Source organism: Podarcis melisellensis (assembly GCF_964234715.1).
Source record: "Podarcis melisellensis genome assembly, chromosome: 2".
Taxonomy (NCBI): Eukaryota; Metazoa; Chordata; class Lepidosauria; order Squamata; family Lacertidae; genus Podarcis; species Podarcis melisellensis.
In genome coordinates, this window is record NC_138529.1 from 105,929,068 (window position 1) to 105,948,310 (window position 19,243).

Genomic DNA, 19,243 nt, shown 5'->3' on the forward strand with positions numbered 1-19,243 from the left:
AGGACCCATTCATGATCATGGTTGGATTATTTTCGAGGTAATACTAAAGACAGCTAGGAAACACTGAAAAAATCCCAGATCATGTTCTATTGACATGGTTTTCTTAGGTATGGGAAAAGGCTTAAGCAGACAAACAATAAAGGTAAGAGAAGGCCAGTTGAAGGAGGATGTTGTGAATAGAGCTTGTTTATCAAGTACAGGAATGATAAAAGTCAAGAACCGATCAATCCACATGTACAGTCATACCTTGGGTTGAAGTAGCTTCAGATTAAGCCTTTTTGGGTTCAGAACAGAGCGTGTTACTTCTGGGTTTTGCCGCTTGCGCATGTGCTCAAAATGACGTCATGCGCGGAAGTGGCGAAATGCGACCTGCGCTCACGTGCAGTCGTGTGTTACGTTCTACAGTGGTACAGTGTGTATCTGAAGAAGTGTGCATGCACACTAAAGCTCATACCAAGAACTAACTTAGTTGGTCTTTAAGGTGCTACTGGAAAGAATTTTTTTTGTTTTGACTATGGCAGACCAACACGGCTACCTATCTGTAAGTGGTACCTAGGGTTACATACGTTTCAGATTACATACGCTTCAGGTTACAGACTCCACTAACCCAAAAATAGTGCTTCAGGTTAAGAACTTTGCTTCAGGATGAGAAGAGAAATTGTGCTCCGGCGGTGCTGCAGCAGCAGGAGGCCCCATTAGCTAAAGTGGTGCTTCAGGTCAAGAACAGTTTCAGGTTAAGTACGGACCTCCTGAACGAATTAAGTACGAGGTACCACTGTACTCAGGATGCGAATGGGGCTCCAGAACGGATCCCATTCGCATCCAGAGGTACCACTGTATTATTAGGGAATATATAACAGAACACTTTGACAAACTTAAATTATATTTTTTTAAAGACAATGAATCTTTATTTTAATTAACTGAAAGGAAAAAAGAATGAATAATTATGTATTTGTGCAATGTATTTATTCTCACATTTAGATAATTTACTTCAACACCACTTAAAATGTGTTATTTACCTCTATCATGTCTCCTCTTACTCTCCTTTTCTCTGAATTGAAAAGCCCCAAATGCAGAACCTTTTTTTTCATAGGGTAGTGGCCCACATATAATAATCACACATTATGACCCATACATCAGAACAATTTCACAGCAGAGATCACTGTAGTAAACCTGTGGCCCTCGAGATGTTGCTGAACTACAACTCCCACAGCCTCAGCCACCATGGCCAATGATCAGGGATGAGGAGAGTTGTTGTCCAGCAACATTTGGAGGGACACACAGGTCCCCACCGCCCCCGGTCTGGTCTAGTTGATGAGTAGATTGAGGAAAGGGGTGGTGTGGTTATTTAAAAGCTGTTACACAGGGCTTTTTTCAGCTGGAATACATGTATTACACAACAAACAAACAAAAAACACAAGAATCTTCTCTGTTCACAAAAGGAATTTTAATGCAATGACACGACAGTTTTCTGGATCAAAATATATGCAAATCTGTTGAACCTTAACAAAAAAGAAACACATCTTCCAAAAGTGCAGATGTGTCAGCGTGGGAGCCATTTATAAATCACTTAACAGTGCAATCCTATACATGATTACTAAGAAGCAAGTCTTATGCTCGAGAGGAGTTACTCCCAGGTAAGTGCGTAAGAAGTGGAGCCATAATCCAGCAAACCCCCCTTAATCCTGTTTTGTCGCAGTGAAAACAAAGGACCTAAAAACAACCTAAAAGCAAAGACTCCGGTTCATCTGGTTTACGGATTGAAGCTGTGGCTGCTTTGGTAAACCTGAACTAGGCCAGATTAGCCACTGTGCTGTTCTCACAAGGAATCCCGATGGTGGGAATGGATTTCCAAATTCTGTTGTGGAAAATCTACAAATTCCCGGGATTCTGGAAAGCCATAACCATTTAACTATGCAGTGAAAATATAGCCAAGGACTACTCCGTACATCCCTCCTTACTTTTCTGGGTTCATCCATCAAGGTAGGGAACTCCTACTGCATTTTAATCTTTGCATCTTTCAAGTCTTCATTCTATTTCAATGCAGTATGTTATCTACTTCGAACATAACCAAGATGCCAGGATGTCCCGCACACATCCAGACCAAGGGGGACAAGCGACTGGGATTTCAGTAATTAGCAAAGCACTCATTTACATAAGCTCCTAAGGTGCAAGCGTTATACATACCACTTTCCGCTAACTTGCTGCCAAGAAAGGAGATTCCGACTAAACATTGGGAATAACTTTCTGGCAGGAAGAGTTGTTTGACAGTGGGACAGACTCCCAGAAGAGATGGTGAACTCTCCTCCCCTGGAGGCTATTAAGCAGAGTTTGGATGGTCATTGTGTCTTGAATGATTGAGTTGACATTCCTGCATTGCAGGGGCTTGGACTGGATTGCAACCCTACAATTCTATGATCCCCAGAGTGCCAGTGACATGGAAAAAGGGAAAGCCTTCCTTTTAAAGAAACAAATAACAATAAAATAAATGGGGTAGGATAAGTGCTCATATGCTGAAGTGGTACAGCAGCATCTATTGCATAAACTGGTAATAAGAAGCATGTGAAAGGTCGTCCGATGGTGTTGACATGGGAGAAGCAGGTGTTGCATTGGTCACCACTGCTGATGCGAGTGGCCACCCATTGGATGCAGTGCAAGTAAGTCAAACACAGCCACTTTCCTTAGAGCAGGTATCTTCAACCTTTTCAGTCCCAGGACCCAATTTTCAGTGCAACGTACATTTGGGGACCCACTTCTTAATCGTTAACCGTATATTGGCATGGAGGTAGTGCTCCTTTTGCGACCCACCTTAGATAGGGCGGCAACCCACCAGCTGAAGACCAGCGCCACAAAGCACACTTCTGTTAGCCATAAGCTTGCTAAGCAAAGCATCTTCTTTTCCAAGTGACAGAAGTACTGCTGCCTGAGAGTTGGGCGGGAAAGCATTCCTGCAGCACAGACACTGCCCTGAGGGAAGATGTCTGGATTGCAGGGAACAAACAAGTGTGTATTTCATAAACTCCTATACATACGCAAGGTCTGGTTTATGACCGGACTAAACTATCGTTTATTAAACCGTGGCTGAGCGTTATGTGTGAACCTTACAGAAAGCCTTAATAGTGTGTTTACTGTCAACAAACCACAATCTAAAAGCAGAGCTTGCTGCTGGCTTACGAAACTCAGTTTGTTTTGACTATGGCTTCCTATTGAATGTGAACCCAGCACACTCTTCCTTAACTGTGAACTGTTTGGCCATTCCACCCTAGACACTCACCAAGCTTCAAAGGAATGAGGCAAGAGCAACTAGCAAACAAACCAAACTCTGGAGAAACAAGCCAGGGTTTGTCTGTCCATGAGGCAACTTGCAATTAACTCATGGCTTGTTAAGCAAACCATAGCTTAAATCCAGAGTGGGAACCAGTGGCCCTCGAGATGTCGGACTTTGACTCCTATCAGCCCCAGCCAACAAGATCAGTGAGGAGGATGGTGAGAATGCAAGTTAAGTAGAAATATGAAGGCTAGCTGAGATAATACAATATAAAAGTGTATAGAAATGTATTTATAATATTCAGCCTGCACTTAGATGTTTCTTATGATGCAAAATGCTCTTTCTCCCTCTCTAGAATTACGTGAACTTATAAGTTGTTTTCTTTTAAATTAAAATGGTTTGGGACAGGAAGGAACTTGCTCCTTTACTTATTTAAAAAACCGGATTTTGAACCTAACTTTTAAACTGTGAATAGAAGGAGCTTGCGCTCATGGAAGGTGCAACTCTTCTTCCACAAATGAAGGCTCCTTCTCTTCATGGAATTAAATGAAAATTCTTTGCCAATTTCTGTGTTTCTGTACAAAATTATGAATGGAATGGAATTGCAGAAAGAAGCTGGACCAACATATCGCAGAGGCTGTTTTCAGGGGCACATTCTAAGCTCTGTAGTTAGGCCCCACAATTTAAAGAAAGGACAAATTCTCTCCCCACAGAAATTAGCTGACTGGAAAATAAAAAGGAGGGACATATAACCAGCGTCAAAAAATGCCACCCAACCCCTTTCATAATGCACAAATACCTGGATTTTCTCCGGGGCTTCATCTAGGGTCAGACGAGTCTCAGCTAAAGTGAAAGCCCTGTACTCATTCCCGCAGAGTCCCAAAGCCCAGACGCCTTCATTGGGGCAAGTGACAACAGGTCCCTTCCTTATCACAGACTCTTTGACCACGCCAAGGGCCCAGTTTTGCCCATTACCCACCTCCACCTCCCAGTAATGTACCCCTGAGGAGAATCTTTCACTGCCCAGGAGAATCAGAGTGGAGTCAAATCTCTCAGGGTTGTTGGGCAGTGGCTGAACCATGTCTCCACGTCTCACGCTTTTCCTGTCTTCGCTCACCACAAGGAGAGGATGAGCTGTGTCGGGGTCGAGAGTAACGCTTACTGAGGAGAAACAGACAAACGGAAAACAATCAGAAGAGCTTGACAAAAAGGAAAGACAGGTTTTTACAATCAGATCCCGGAAAGCCCGATGCAAGCTAGAGCAGGGTCTCAAAAGAAATAAAAGGAAACAGAAGAATTAAAATTTAGACCACTTGATCTAATTGTTTTGGCTGCTCATTTAACTGTTTTAATGGTTACACTTTTTAATGAGCTTGTTTGATTATGGGTGTTTTTAATAAATTTTGAGGGAATTGTTTTAAATGTGCATTTTAATTACAGTGGTACCTCGGGTTACATACGCTTCAGGTTACAGACTCCGCTAACCCAGAAATAGTACCTTGGGTTAAGAACTTTGCTTCAGGATGAGAACACAAATCGTGCTCCGGCGGCGTGGCGGCAACGGGAGGCCCCATTAGCTAAAGTGGTGCTTCAGGTTAAGAAGTTTCAGGTTAAGAATGGACCTCCGGAACAAATTAAGTACTTAACCCGAGGTACCACTGTACCTGTGGATATTTTGAGTTTGATTTCATACTTGTAAACTGTTTAAGCCAGTCTGGCTTGTTAGAGGTATTATCAATCAATCAATCAATCAATCAAGATGGAAAGAACAAAGTTGTTACTTTGTCAAGAGTGCTACAGTCTGGGCCCCAGACCTGAATGGCTACCAGTTCCATACAATAAGAAGCTGGTAAAAGCCCTGTGTCAGTTTGATGCAGCGGGGAACTGGCTATTTCCAGGCCATTAAAGAGTGCCAGACTGTTGTAATGGTTAGAGAAGGGTTTCCGAAACTTGGGTCTCCAGCTATTTTTGGACTACAATTCCCATCAGCCCACTGACCCTGTTAGCTAGGGATGATGGAAGTTGTAGTCCAAAAACAGCTGGAGACCCAAGTTTGAGAAACACTGGTAGAGAATGGCGTGGGTGGGTGTTGCCCTTCAAATATTGTTGGACTACAACTCCCAGCATCCCTGGCGGTTGGCCACGCTGGCTGAGACTGATGGGAGCTGGAGTCCAGGAACATCTTGAGGGCAACACATTCCCCTGTCTTGTATTAACCAGTGTTAGATTAGGACTGAGAAGGCTTTGGTTCAAATCCTTGCTCAGCTATGAAGCTGAGAAGAGTTTGGGCCAGCATATCTAGACCAATAGTGTCTACTCTGACTAGTACCAGCAATCAGGCCAAGAGCTTTTGCAACATTTGCTACCTGGTATTTTAACGGGGCCTTTTCTGTGGTGGCCTTCCAGTTAAAATGTTCTTCCTGGAGAAGCACTCTTGGCACCATCAATGTCTGATTGCCTTTTGATTTTTAACTGGGAAGATGGTTGGCATTTCCTGTACTCATCCTTTAAGTAGGGTGGGTACGATTTGTCCCTTGAAATGTATTTCAGCTTTTGTTTATTGATGTTTTTAATGCCTGGTTTGTTATTTCTATTTTTACTGGGCAAGTCGCCCTGAGACACTCTAGTGCAAAAATGCGACCAACGGATAATAATTAGCAATATTAATAACTGGAGGTGTCTAGGGCTGAATTTGACATGTACAGCATCCCATAAGTGAAGCATTTGTCTGGAAAATGATCTTCTGCCCAACTGCAGTCTCCTTTAATGGGATTGTGGCAGCAGCAATAGCAATGGGGAAGCCCAAGAATAAAAAGCCTCACTTTCTCCTACTCTAAAGTGGAAAGACCACTTATTTGAGGGGTGGGTTAGGAAAAATCTCAGGGATCCCCAGATACATACTACATCCCCAAACTCCAGGTCCTAAGTCATGGACAAGAGCAACAATTTCTTATGTTTACTTTCCCTCACAATAAGGACTTGGGCTGTGTGTTGTCATGGCGACAGATTCCTTCCACCCTCTGAAGGCAAGGAAAGAAGGGGGGGAGCAAAGAGAGAGGGTTAGGTGACTGAAGCTGTTCAAGGCCCTCCCCTTTTCCTGTGAAATTATTGCTGTACAGGATGAAGCCATAAATACCACCATCCCTCACCATGCGAAGCCATTTCTCAGAGTTGGACAAGAGGACCCAAATCAACATTGCTCTCAGCCTCTTAGAAAGTGACTATCCCAGTTTTCCCCCCAAAAAAACCACAACTTACTCCTTTTAGCTGATGCTTCCATTGTCCTTGCTTTTGCCAATTCAGATATCATTGTCTCTAGAAAGAGAGAAGGGTTCAAGAATCAGGATATGATCCCAGTAAGAAGGCGAGGAAAAGGCTGGTGGCGCAAGAGATCGAATTATTTTATGTAATGTCACTTCAGTGGGGAAACTGGGTAGGCTGTGAGAGCTACAAAATCTGGTACTCAAGAGTGGTGCTTAAGCATGCCTATTGCCATAGTTCTTTTTCAAGTTTCTAGCCCTCATGGATGCAAGACAACTGCTTCAGGGGAAATATGCAGTAGCGCTCTGGTGAAAAGTCAGAAAGCACGAAGCAGGTGAATCAGCAGAAGGTGACCTGCCACAGAATGCTGATGGACATGCTCTAGCTACTGAGAGGAAAAAGGTGTATCACAGAACGTATTCTATAAAAGTAAAGGGACCCCTGACCATTAGGTCCAGTCGTGACCGACTCTGGGGTTGCGGTGCTCATCTCGCTTTATTGGCCGAGGGAGCCGGCGTACAGCTTCCAGGTGATGTGGCCAGCATGAATAAGCTGCTTCTGGTGAACCAGAGCAGTGCACGGAAACGCCGTTGTCCTTCCCACCGGAGCGGTACCTATTTATCTACTTGCACTGGCATGCTTTCAAACTGCTAGGTTGGCAGGAGCAGGGACCAAGCAACGGGAGCTCACCCCATCGTGGGGATTCGAACCGCCGACCATCTGATCAGCAAGTCCTAGGCTCTGTGGTTTAACCCACAGTGCCACCCGCATCCGTTAAATAATGTGCATCAGTGTAGCTGCTATAAGCGGAGTGATAGGTGATCTGGCCAAGAGGGAAAGCTTGTGTATGCCCCAAAACAAGAGGTCTCCTGTGTTATATGAGCTGTGAAAGGGGGAAAAGGTGCGAGTAATAAGCATGGTACTTAGGAAACACAGTGCTGAAGTGCTCTGCACAGCCCTTTCATGGCTCTTGCCTAAAAGCTCCATTTCTGTTCTTCTTCTCCACCCACCTCTCCACTGCTCTTACTCCTACCACATTACTTGCTTTCAACCAATCATATATTTAAAGGTAAAGGGACCCCTGACCATTACATCCAGTCGTGGCCGACTCTGGGGTTGCGGTGCTCATCTCACTTTATTGGCCGAGGGAGCCGGCGTACAGCTTCCGGGTCATGTGGCCAGCATGACTAAGCCGTTTCTGGAGAACCAGAGCAGCCCACGGAAACGCCATTTACCTTCCCGCTGGAGCGGTACCTATTTATCTATTGCACTTTGACGTGCTTTCAAACTGCTAGGTTGGCAGGAGCTGGGACCGAGCAACGGGAGCTCACCCCGTCCCGGGGATCTGAACCGCCAACCTTCTGATCGGCAAGTCCTAGGCTCTGTGGTTTAACCCACAGTGCCACCCGCGTCCCTAATCATATATTTACTGGACATAAAATGGGTACTTTTCCCCCCAAGCAGAACCCACATTGCTCATGCCCACATGTCTGTGCACTGCACTGTTGGATCTGAAGACAAAAGGAAGTTGTATCCCACATAGCACTAAGTTAAAGTCACTTAGAAGTATACTTGCTCCACTGGTGAAATCTTTCGCACCAGCAGAATGCACAAGCAGGTTGCTGTTAACTGTGTTGCAGAACAGATCATGCAATTTGCACTAGTGGACAGAGAACCTTAGATGCGGCCCACAGTACGGAAATTCAGCCCAAAGTTTGGAGATTCTTGTGTATTTTACACGGTCCTAAGCTATCATTTGTCCTTCTCTGTACCTCGACATTTCTCCAGTGCCTCCTTGATAACAATATTTTTCAGACTGAAATGCCCAAGCTTCTTTTCCAGCTCAGTCGGAGAGGAAGCAATTTCCGCCATCTGTGAAATCTGTCCTTCTTTACATCTAGAATGGGAAACACGAAAGCGTTACATTGTGGTCCCAGCATTTTCCATACTATCAGAGCATTTCAGAGCTGCAAGCCCCCTTTCCCAAACTGCAATGTTGTGATGTTACAGAATGTTCGTAAACATTCTAACTTCTGCTGGGAAAGTTCCACCGCTTAGGGAATGTGGAAAGCTTGTTTCGATGTAGGACCCCTATGCCACAAAAGGGTAAGCTTTGCACATACGGCCCTGGGACAGGAAGGGGAGAAAATGTGGAATTACTGTGAGGGCCAAAGAGGCAGGGATAAGCTAGGTTTTGATTAGAATGGATTTGAGGAAAGCTTTCTCAGTTTTCCCCACGCCGATAAAAAGTGAGATTTGCAAAAGCGTTACCTACCTGCTCAAAATGTTCCTGATGTCCTGGAGGCAAGGGAAGAAAAGAAAAAGATCATTCTTACATTTATTATGCCATAAATATTGGCTGAAAGGCTTAGAAATTAGGGAGCAAATGGAAAGAGCACGACTCCGAAAATATTTGTTATAGAATAAGTATTTAAAATCCACTTCTGCCACAAGAGTCACTGGGTATTCTTGTTAAGACCTCGGAGTTTCAGTCTCCTGGCCAAATAAAAAGGGACTTAACTTGCAAGGTTGTAAAGCTGAATGAGGAACTTGTGGGTATTAAATGAAAATGCAGGGCAGGGGAAAGGAGGTGCTTCTTCACACAGCTCACAGAAAACAATGGTACTCCCTTAAGGTTACCAGATTTTTTTCAAAGAAAGAAGAGAGAGAAAAAGAGGGGGGGAGTTCTTTAGAAAATTTTTTTTTAAAAAAGAAGTAATATCTTTTCTTCTATATTCTCCTCTGTCACATGGCCTTCCTCTAGGCCCCGGCCTGCTCTCTTGAAGCGCTAGCTGCCATGGAGTAGGCTCAGGTCAGACTGGGGCTTGGTCAAGTGCCCTTGCCCTCCTGATGCTCTCCTACCTCTCCTCAGCGGTGGTGGTGGCAGCAAGGTCAGGGCTCCCCTCTTTTTTCTCCTTCCTCTTTCTCTCTCTTCCTTCTCCCTGCGTCGGCTCCGGGGTTTTCCTGGCCCCAGAGCACCATTGGACAGTCAGCCCGGTGGCAAGGCGCTCTCGCTCCCGGCTCGATTTGGGTTGCGGGGGTGTATGTCAGCAGTTCCCCCAGTTGATGCACCGGACATCCCCAGTCCCCCCTCGGCAGCGGCAGTCTCAGCACCCTGGAGCCAGCCTGGTAGCGCAGTTGGCTCTGGCTAGCTTCAGGAGCTGCCTGCTGCCGTAGCGTCCGCCATTTTGCCTCACCGGAAGTCCCCATATGATGTGTCTTGTGCCATTGAACCAATCACGCAACATTCATTCCCTACTAATAAATCTACAACACTTAAAATATAAACCCGGGGACATTAAATTGAATCCGGGACATTCCGGGGACGGATTTTGTCCAGGGACAGATTTATAAATCTAGGGACTGTCCCCGGGAAACAGGGACATCCAGTAACCATATACTCCCTCCCACAGGGCACAGTGATGGAGTTAAAAGAAGATTAGACAAATTTACGGAGAACAAGGCTACCAATGCCTACCAGCCTACTGCCAGAGGCATCATGCCCCTGGGTGCCAATTGCTGGGAGTTGCAGGTGCGCAGAGTTGCGCTGATGTCTGGCACTGAACAACAGCCTCCCATGGCTACTTTCTGGAGGTAGGAGTGGAAACACTTAAGCACATTGCCCAAAATGCTGACCTCCCCGAGAGTCAGTGGCTCCCAACCTTTTTTTGGCCATGCCCCACCTAGGCATCTCTAAAATCCTGATTGCCCACCCTCGCCCCCCGGTGACATATAATTCTTATTATTCAAAAAGTGAACTCCTATTCACGTGGAGGAAGCCTAACAGGCCATTAACTTGGTCTAAACAAGCTCAAATTGCCCCCCTTAAAAATCAAATTCTCCCCCTTAAAAATGGAATATGCACAAATAGCGAAGCTGACCGGGGAAACCTGAAACCAGCGTGATCAAGCTTTCCAAAAAGAAGGGAGTAAATTTATACAATATTTGAAAGAAAATCGCGAACAATTAACAACACTAGCAGGATTGACTTAAGAAGACTTGGAATGTTTATGATTTATACCTTTTTATGTTTATTTAAAATGTAAAAAAATGAAATGGATGAAATGTAAGGAGGAAGAGGTACAAATGCAACGAAATAGATAGGAAATAGATAGGAATTTATTATTATTATTTATTAGCCACAAGGCTGGGGGGGGCGGGAGTCGACCAGCTCAAACGGGCAAAAATTTATGGTGAGCAATATGGATGTGTTTATATATTATGAAATGGAAACTTAATAAAATATTATTAAAAAATCAAAATCAAATTGCCCCCATGTGGGGTGTGTGCCTCACGTTGGGAACCACGGCTCTAGAAGGATACCATGGTCAGCAATATCCAAAAACCATTGAGCGATCAAGGAGAATGAGCAGGAATTTGTTTCAAAATGGGAGGTTTTCAAAGAATATTTGAAAAATAAATATAGTAGTTAAATTCTGTTGCAGCATTCGAGGAACTTCAGTAATAGTTGCAAGGTAGATATAAGAAATTAGATATATTAAGAAAAAGTTTAATTATGATAAAAGTGTGTATTGGCAATAAGTAATATGAAATCGAAATATGGAATAGACGGGAGGTTGGGTCTTTAGTGTTAAGACCAATATATGCTTTATTGTTCGTTAAGAAAATTATGTGTCTATGGTTATTCTTCTGTGTAATTTGGTATTTGTGGTTTTTTTTCCTTTTTCCTGCTGTATCAATAAATTTTTTAAAAAAGAAATATATAAAAAAGGGAGAACGAGCAGGGTTGCACTCGTCAAATCCCTCTCCTAGCAAATGTCACAAACCAAGGACGTTTCAGTGCATGCAACACAAATAAAACAAGGTATGGCACCTCTTTTCTTTTCAGGTGGCTGTTTCTGCACTTTTGGCTTTAGCGCTGAAACCCAGGAGAGGCAAGAAGCCCTCCAGAGAATCTCACCTGCAGAAATTCACTGGCAGGCTGCTGGCACTTGTTCTCAACTTCGCTGATCAAGGCATCGAGGCGATCAATCTCCCCTGAGAACCTGCCGGATTCCACGTCTCTCCTGTGCACGATCTCCTTGTCAAACTTCTTCAGCATGATAACCAGGAAGCGCTCAATTTTTTCCATGAACTCGTGGATCTGATTAAATTCAGACTCCACCTTCTGCTTCTCACTTTGTACATCATCCTGTAACGAGCAGGAGAAGGGCCAGCCGGGATGGTGAAACAGCACAAGGAAGCGGACGTACAAATATCAATGATGCTCTCACATTGGTACCCTAACCAGGCTTGGGTACCTGCTCAAAGGAATATCACGTAAGGCAGTTTCCATTGTTTCAGAGGGTCAGACTATTGGTTAGACTAGCTCAACATTGTCCACAATGACCAGTAGTTGGGTCTCTGGCATTTCAGCCAGGGGACATACTGGAGATGAAAGACCTTCTGTACCAAGTCGCTGGAGATGACAGGTTCAGTCTAACTGAATCATAGGTACAAACAGACTGAACAGATAATGGTTCACGACATGTAAGAGAAATTTGATCCAGTTTATTAAGGCACCTGCCTCCTTCAACACCAGAAGAAACAGTCTTCTATTTCTCCATTGATGTGGTGCAGAGAAATTTCCCTTGAAATTTCTCCAAAACAGTTCCCCCCCCCCCGTTGCTTTTTTCACCACGGGTGGGGGGGGGGCAGGAATCTGTTTCATAAGTTCATTCGTAACAATGAACTGGTGCCATTTGCAAAGACAAACATTAGGCAACTTGGGAAGTTTCAAAGTTTTCAGCTTTGTTTACTAAACACAGCTAAAACAGACTTGCTAAGTTAGAATTCAGTTCGGATGACCATCATATCTACTACTGTGGGCAAGAAACCCGTAAAAGAAATGGAGTGGCCCTCATAGTCAACAAAAGAGTGGCGAAGGCTGTACTGGGATGCAATCTCAAAAATGATAGAATGATCTCGATACGAATCCAAGGCAGACCTTTTAACATCACAGTAATCCAAGTTTATGCACCAACTACTGGTGCTGAAGAAACTGAAATTGACCAATTCTATGAAGACTTACAACACCTTATAGAAGTGACACCAAAGAAGGATGTTCTTCTCATCATAGGGGATTGGAATGCTAAAGTAGGGAGTCAAGAGATAAAAGGAACAACTGGCAAGTTTGGCCTTGGAGATCAAAACGAAGCAGGGCAAAGGCTAATAGAGTTCTGTCAAGAGAACAAGCTGGTCATCACAAACACGCTTTTCCAACAACACAAGAGACGACTCTACACATGGACATCACCAGATGGGCAGCATCGAAATCAGATTGATTATATTCTCTGCAGCCAAAGATGGAGAAGCTCTATACAGTCAGCAAAAACAAGACCTGGAGCTGACTGTGGCTCAGATCATCAGCTTCTTATAGCAAAATTCAAGCTTAAACTGAAGAAAGTAGGAAAAACCACCGGGCCGGTAAGATACAATCTAAGTCAAATCCCTTATGAATACACAGTGGAAGTGAGGAACAGGTTTAAGGATTTAGATTTGGTGGACAGAGGGCCTGAAGAACTATGGATGGAGGCTCGTAACATTATACAGGAGGCAGCAACGAAAACCATCCCAATGAAAAGGAAATGCAAGAAAGCAAAGTGGCTGTCCAATGAGGCCTTACAAATAGCGGGGGAGAGAAGGCAAGCAAAATGTGAGGGAGATGGTGAAAGATACAGGAAATTGAATGCAGATTTCCAAAGAATTGCAAGGAGAGACAAGAAGACCTTCTTAAACGAGCAATGCAAAGAAATAGAGGAAAGCAATAGAATGGGAAGAACCAGAGATCTGTTCAAGAAAATTGGAGATATGAAAGGAACATTTCGTACAAAGATTTCCATAATAAAGGACAAAAGTGGAAAGGACCTAACAGAAGCAGAAGACATCAAGAAGAGGTGGCAAGAATACACAGAGGAATTATACCAGAAAGAAATGGATGTCCCGTATACCCCAGGTAGTGTGGTTGCTGACCTTGAGCCAGACATCCTGGAGAGTGAAGTCAAATGGGCCTTAGAAAGCACTGCAAATAACAAGGCCAGTGGAAGTGACGGTATTCCAGCTGAACTATTTAAAATTTTAAAAGATGATGCTGTTAAGGTGCTACACTCAATATGCCAGCAAGTTTGGAAAACTCAGCAGTGGCCAGAAGATTGGAGAAGATCAGTCTACATCCCAATCCCAAAGAAGGGCAGTGCCAAAGAATGCTCCAACTACCGCACAATTGCACTCATTTCACACGCTAGCAAGGTTATGCTTAAAATTCTACAAGGAAGGCTCAAGCAGTATGTGGACCGAGAACTCCCAGAAGTGCAAGCTGGATTTAGAAGAGGCAGAGGAACCAGAGACCAAATTGCAAACATGCGCTGGATTATGGAGAAAGCTAGAGAGTTCCAGAAAGACATCTACTTCTGCTTCATTGACTATGCAAAAGCCTTTGACTGTGTCGACCACGGCAAACTATGGCAAGTTCTTAAAGAAATGGGAATGCCAGATCACCTCATCTGTCTCCTGAGAAATCTCTATGTGGGACAAGAAGCTACAGTTAGAACTGGATATGGAACAACTGATTGGTTCAAAATTGGGAAAGGAGTACGACAAGGCTGTATTTTGTCTCCCTGCTTATTTAACTTATATGCAGAATTCATCATGCGAAAGGCCGGGCTGGATGAATCCCTAGCCGGAATTAAGATTGCCGGAAGAAATATCAACAACCTCAGATATGCAGATGACACAACCTTGATGGCAGAAAGTGAGGAGGAAATAAAGAACCTTTTAATGAGGGTGAAAGAGGAGAGTGCAAAATATGGTCTGAAGCTCAACATCAAAAAAACGAAGATCATGGCCACTGGTCCCATCACCTCCTGGCAAATAGAAGGGGAAGAAATGGAGGTAGTGAGAGATTTTACTTTCTTGGGCTCAATGATCACTGCAGATGGTGACAGCAGCCACGAAATTAAAAGACGCCTGCTTCTTGGGAGAAGGGCAATGACAGGCCTAGACAGCATCTTGAGAAGTAGAGACATCACCTTGCCAACAAAGGTTCGTATAGTTAAAGCTATGGTTTTCCCAGTAGTGATGTATGGAAGTGAGAGCTGGACCATAAAGAAGGCTGATCGCCGAAGAATTGATGCTTTTGAATTATGGTGCTGGAGGAGACTCTTGAGAGTCCCATGGACTGCAAGAAGATCAAACCTCTCCATACTGAAGGAAATCAAACCTGAGTGCTCACTGGAAGGACAGATTGTGAAGCTGAGGCTCCAGTACTTTGGCCACCTCATGAGAAGAGAAGACTCCCTGGAGAAGACCCTGATGTTGGGAAAGATGGAGGGCACAAGGAGAAGGGGGCGACAGAGGACGAGATGGTTGGATAGTGTTTTCGAGGCTACCAGCATGAGTTTGACCAAACTGCGGGAGGCAGTAGAGGACAGAGGTGCCTGGCGTTCTCTGGTCCATGGGGTCACGAAGAGTCGGACACGACTAAACGACTAAACAACAACAACAAAGTTAGACCACCGTCTTGGGTTTTCCACAGTGGACTGAAAATCTTCTGATGCAAATTACCCTAATTTGCAATTCAAAATTTTCTAGAAAACCCTCATCACAATTTCCCGCACCTCCTGGTCCTTCTAGTAGACAAGCTCTCACCTGATCAGCCTGCCTTCTGCACTCCAGGTCTTCTTTTAATTCTTTCAGCTTCTCCCTCCGTTCTGTCAGAACTTTCACATGGGCAGCAACTTGTTTCTGACAAAAGATAAATCTGAAAGTAATGTGCATACCCTTTTTCTCATGTATGTTGTGATAAGTCACTTAGCTTTCTGCTTAGCCAATTTACTTCCCCCTAGCGCAGAGTACTCCAGCCATTTTTTAAATTATGGGATGGCTTCAGTATACTCGGGAATCAAAAGTCTTGTGTCTCTTGTAGGGAATGTATACTTTTGGGGGGCATTCTGCAATTTCCATTTTAGGAAGATCATTCTAAATGCTATTCAAATGATGGCCTATAAGCCATAAGGCATGTCATGTACAGTTGTGCCTTGCTTTTCGAACAGTTTAGTTCTCAAACGTTTTGGCTCCCGAACATTGCAAACCTGGAAGTGACTGTTCCGGTTCGTGAACTATTTTTGGAAGCCTAATGTCCGATGGGGTTTCTAATTAGCTGCAAGAGCTTCCTGCAGCCAATCAGAACCCATGCTTTGGTTTCCGAACGTTTTGGAAGTCGACAGGACTTCCAGAATGGATTCCATTGGACTTCCAAGGTACAACTGTATTTGCTTGTTGTGTTTGATTCTCCAGCTGTCACTGATCTGCCCCAAACTCCACACAAATTTCAGGCTTATCACTAGTCAATTATTTTCAAAATGGATTAATTTTTGAAAAGAATTCCAGCTCAGCTTTCCACCAGACAAGGCTGTACAGTGGTACCTCAGGTTACATACGCTTCAGGTTACAGACTCCGCTAACCCAGAAATAGTGCTTCAGGTTAAGAACTTTGCTTCAGGATGAGAACAGAAATCACGCAGCGGCAGCAGGAGGCCCCATTAGCTAAAGTGGTGCTTCAGGTTAAGAACAGTTTCAGGTTAAGAATGGACCTCCGGAACAAATTAAGTACTTAACCTGAGGTACCACTGTATAGAAATTTTATAAAAGGGGGGGGGGAGAGATGTAAGAAATCAAACAGTGTAATCAGCTGTTTAACACACCAAAACAACCCATAGTAACTGTGCACTTTAAGTCTCAGAACTGACGTATGTATACCAGACGAAGAAGAAATAGGACAAAACAACAAGAAACAAACTGGGAAGTGAAGTTGTCTTTGGCCTGAAATGTTCTGTTCCTTGATCCCTTTCAGAGGATCTGTCAAAGACTGGGAAGACTGAATGTTACAGAGGGAGCTGTGCCTCCTGTCTAGAGAATCTTGCACCCCCTCCATGTTTTTCAGTTGGAAGGGACCCATGTTAAGGAAATGGTTTGTTATGTGTAAGCTGGACATAAAATGATTTATCTCTTCCCCTCACGCCCCCCCTCCCCAAGTGAAGCTACGGGGAGTATGAAACTGCAGCTGGTGATCTCTCTTATCTTGTACCAGGGTGATTCATCACATCCTTGGATAAGTGAGTCTCCCACTCTCATTCCTCTGAACACAGAACTGGGAGAAAGGTGATGATTTGCCTTCGCAAATGCAAGACTGTTACCAGGGGAAAAAGGAGACTGGAAATTGCTTGCTGTGAGAGAGACCTGAGACAGATCTGAGTCACAGAGACTCAAGAGTAAACAGCTAGCCCAGCCGTGGTTCTCAAAGCTTTTTCGCTGGGCCACGCTTGCAGAATAAAAATTTCCTTACACCACACCTAATTTTCTATTTGGTAAGAAACATACTGGGAAACAAAAAAGAAACAACTCCTAGCAGTGCTTGATTTGTGTCACAGAGCACAACTAGTTTATAATATAATCACATGACAGAAGTCAGAAGATAGAAGTCAGTGCTCAGGAAAACAAATCCAGAAACGAAGAACGACAAAGAATCTAATAGCTGCTTAAAGGAGGTTTGGGGAAACTTTGGCCCTCCAGATGTTGCGGAACTACAGCTCCCATCTCCCCTAGCCATAGATTGCCATTCTGCAACATCTGGAGGGTCAAAGGTTCCCCCAACCTGCCTTAATTATTTCACAAGCTTTCGTGGACCACGTCACCAGATGGCCAGAGAGAAATTCTCACGTGTCCTGTGTGGGGACGAGTGAGGGATTGTGAGGTCGGACCTGACCAAGCAGGCCCAGACCGTAGTTTTCAAGAAGTCATGAATGTTATTAATTTGGTCATCTTTCAGGCGCCCAGGACCCTTCCTGGTTTTTCTGCAACACATCCAAGCATGCTCCCCACCCCGGAAACTTTACTTCTACCTGCATATCCTTCCCATCTAGCTGTAAGAACAAAAAAACATGCTAAGCAGAAGCCTCAAGGCTGCCGGCGCCTGGTGTGCATGACTAAGCAGAGGGTCGCCATAGAAAGCATGAGTTGGAAGGGACCCTGAGGACAATCTAGCCCAGTGGAGTCCAAACTTTTTTCAAAGAGGGCCAGATTTGATGAAGTGAAGGGCCGTGTGAGGGCCAACTGAAGTTGTTGACCTTATTTTTAGGGTTGAAGTTGCTTTTTTTAGGATTTAAGTTGTGGAGGGTTTTTTAGGATTATACCCCAGGAAATAAACTGCCACGGGGAGGGGGACGGATTGAACCAACCAACGGGCCAGATTAGGCCCCCGAAATGGACTTTGGACATGCCTGATCTAGCCCACCCCCCTGGCCATAACAGAATAATCACTGAATTTTAATATTTTGTTGGAAGCCGCCCAGAGTGGATGGGGAAACCCAGCCAGATGAGCAGGGTATATTATTATTATTATATTACACTGGTACCTCGGGTTACAGACGCTTCAGGTTACAGACTCCGCTAACCCAGAAATAGTACCTCGGGTTAAGAACTTTGCTTCAGGATGAGAACAGAAATTGCGTAGCGGTGGCAGCGGGAGGCCCCATTAGCTAAAGTGGGACCTCAGGTTAAGAACAGTTTCAGGTTAAGAGGTTCCACTGTAAATCCATTCTCATTTGGAAGGTATTTTTGAAAAGTATTGCAAAGTAATCCAAAAGCCCATTCCGTGTGCATATATTTTAGATCCTTTAATAAGGATAATAATAATTTATTACTTATACCCGCCCATTCTTAACCCGAGGTACCACTGTATTATTATTATTATTATTATTATTATTATTATTATTATTATTATGGGGAACAGGGCGGTGGGCTGCTTTTGCCTCCCCATTTTTGCCTCCAATTAAGTTCTTAACCCGAGGTACCGCTGTATTATTATGGGGACCAGGGCGGTGGGCTGCTTCTGCCGCCCCCCACCCACCCAGCCGGCCGTCACCTTGTAGTCCTGCGCCGCCTCCTCGATGGGGAGCATGGGGTGGGCTTTGTGCGCCCGGGACTCCCTGCAGATGACGCAGACGGGCGTCTCGTCCTCCTCGCAGAAGAGCTTGAGGGGCTCCTGGTGCTTCTCGCACAGCCGCTGGCCGGCCAGCGTGGCGGCCGCGTCCAGCCGCAGCCGCTTGGCCACCTCCACCACGTTGCCCAGCTCCCGGTTGGGCCTGAAGCTCCTCTTGCGCGACCAGCGGCGGCACTGCGGGCACGAGGTGGTCTCGGCGTCCGCCTTGCCCCAGCACTGCGCGATGCACGCCTGGCAGAAGTTGTGGCCGCACTCGATGGACACGGGCTCCTTGAAGTAGCTCAGGCAGATGGAGCAGGTGATCTCCCGCTGCAGAGTTTCCAGGGGGCTCTCGGTGGCCATGGCTGCCCGGCGATGGCAGGAGGAGCAGGAGGAGGAGGAGGAGAAAGGGGGCGGCCCGTGGGGGGGAAGGCTGGGGAGGCTCCACGTGGCTTCCTGCGGGAGCCGCATTGGCTGCGCGGGGGCCGGAGACCCGGGCAAAACATTGCGCAAGGAGGGAGCGGGGAGGGGGAAAGGACTCCTCCACCCCCACCCACCGCCGCACTCGGATGCTGGACCACAACTCCCAGCATCCCTGAGCATCGGCCGTGCTGAGCAGGGGCTGATGGGAGATGGAGTTCAGCAACTGCACTTTAAAAATGCGCAATTTTCTAAAAATGCGCAAACGCGCGGGTTACTCCTCTGCACTGCCAGATTTACGTATCAGCTAAATAATA

General features: G+C 45.1%; 1 protein-coding gene across 1 annotated transcript; it reads right to left on the minus strand.

Annotated features, from left to right (window-relative positions):
* Positions 1 to 1,425: 1,425 nt before the first annotated feature.
* On the minus strand, positions 1,426 to 19,004 carry LOC309364682 (zinc finger protein RFP-like). Its single transcript, XM_081902441.1, has 7 exons — positions 18,450 to 19,004; positions 15,176 to 15,271; positions 11,451 to 11,681; positions 8,805 to 8,827; positions 8,302 to 8,426; positions 6,527 to 6,583; positions 1,426 to 4,429 (listed from the first exon to the last, which is right to left on the minus strand). Exons 1-7 carry the CDS (start codon positions 18,975 to 18,977, stop codon positions 3,912 to 3,914), a joined length of 1,578 nt encoding a protein of 525 aa, XP_081758567.1. The 5' UTR covers positions 18,978 to 19,004; the 3' UTR covers positions 1,426 to 3,911.
* Positions 19,005 to 19,243: the final 239 nt, after the last annotated feature.

What these genes read in the sequence shown, in the direction of transcription:
- LOC309364682 (XM_081902441.1), bottom strand. Translation starts at nt 18,977, where the DNA reads ATGCGGCTCCCGCAGGAAGCCACGTGGAGCCTCCCCAGCCTTCCCCCC. An exon ending in ATCAGGAACATTTTGAGCAG is followed by an intron (nt 8,427 to 8,804) that starts GTAGGTAACGCT and finishes TTCCCATTCTAG; the next exon opens with ATGTAAAGAAGGACAGATTT. An exon ending in GGAAGCATCAGCTAAAAGGA is followed by an intron (nt 4,430 to 6,526) that starts GTAAGTTGTGGT and finishes GTTTCTCCTCAG; the next exon opens with TAAGCGTTACTCTCGACCCC.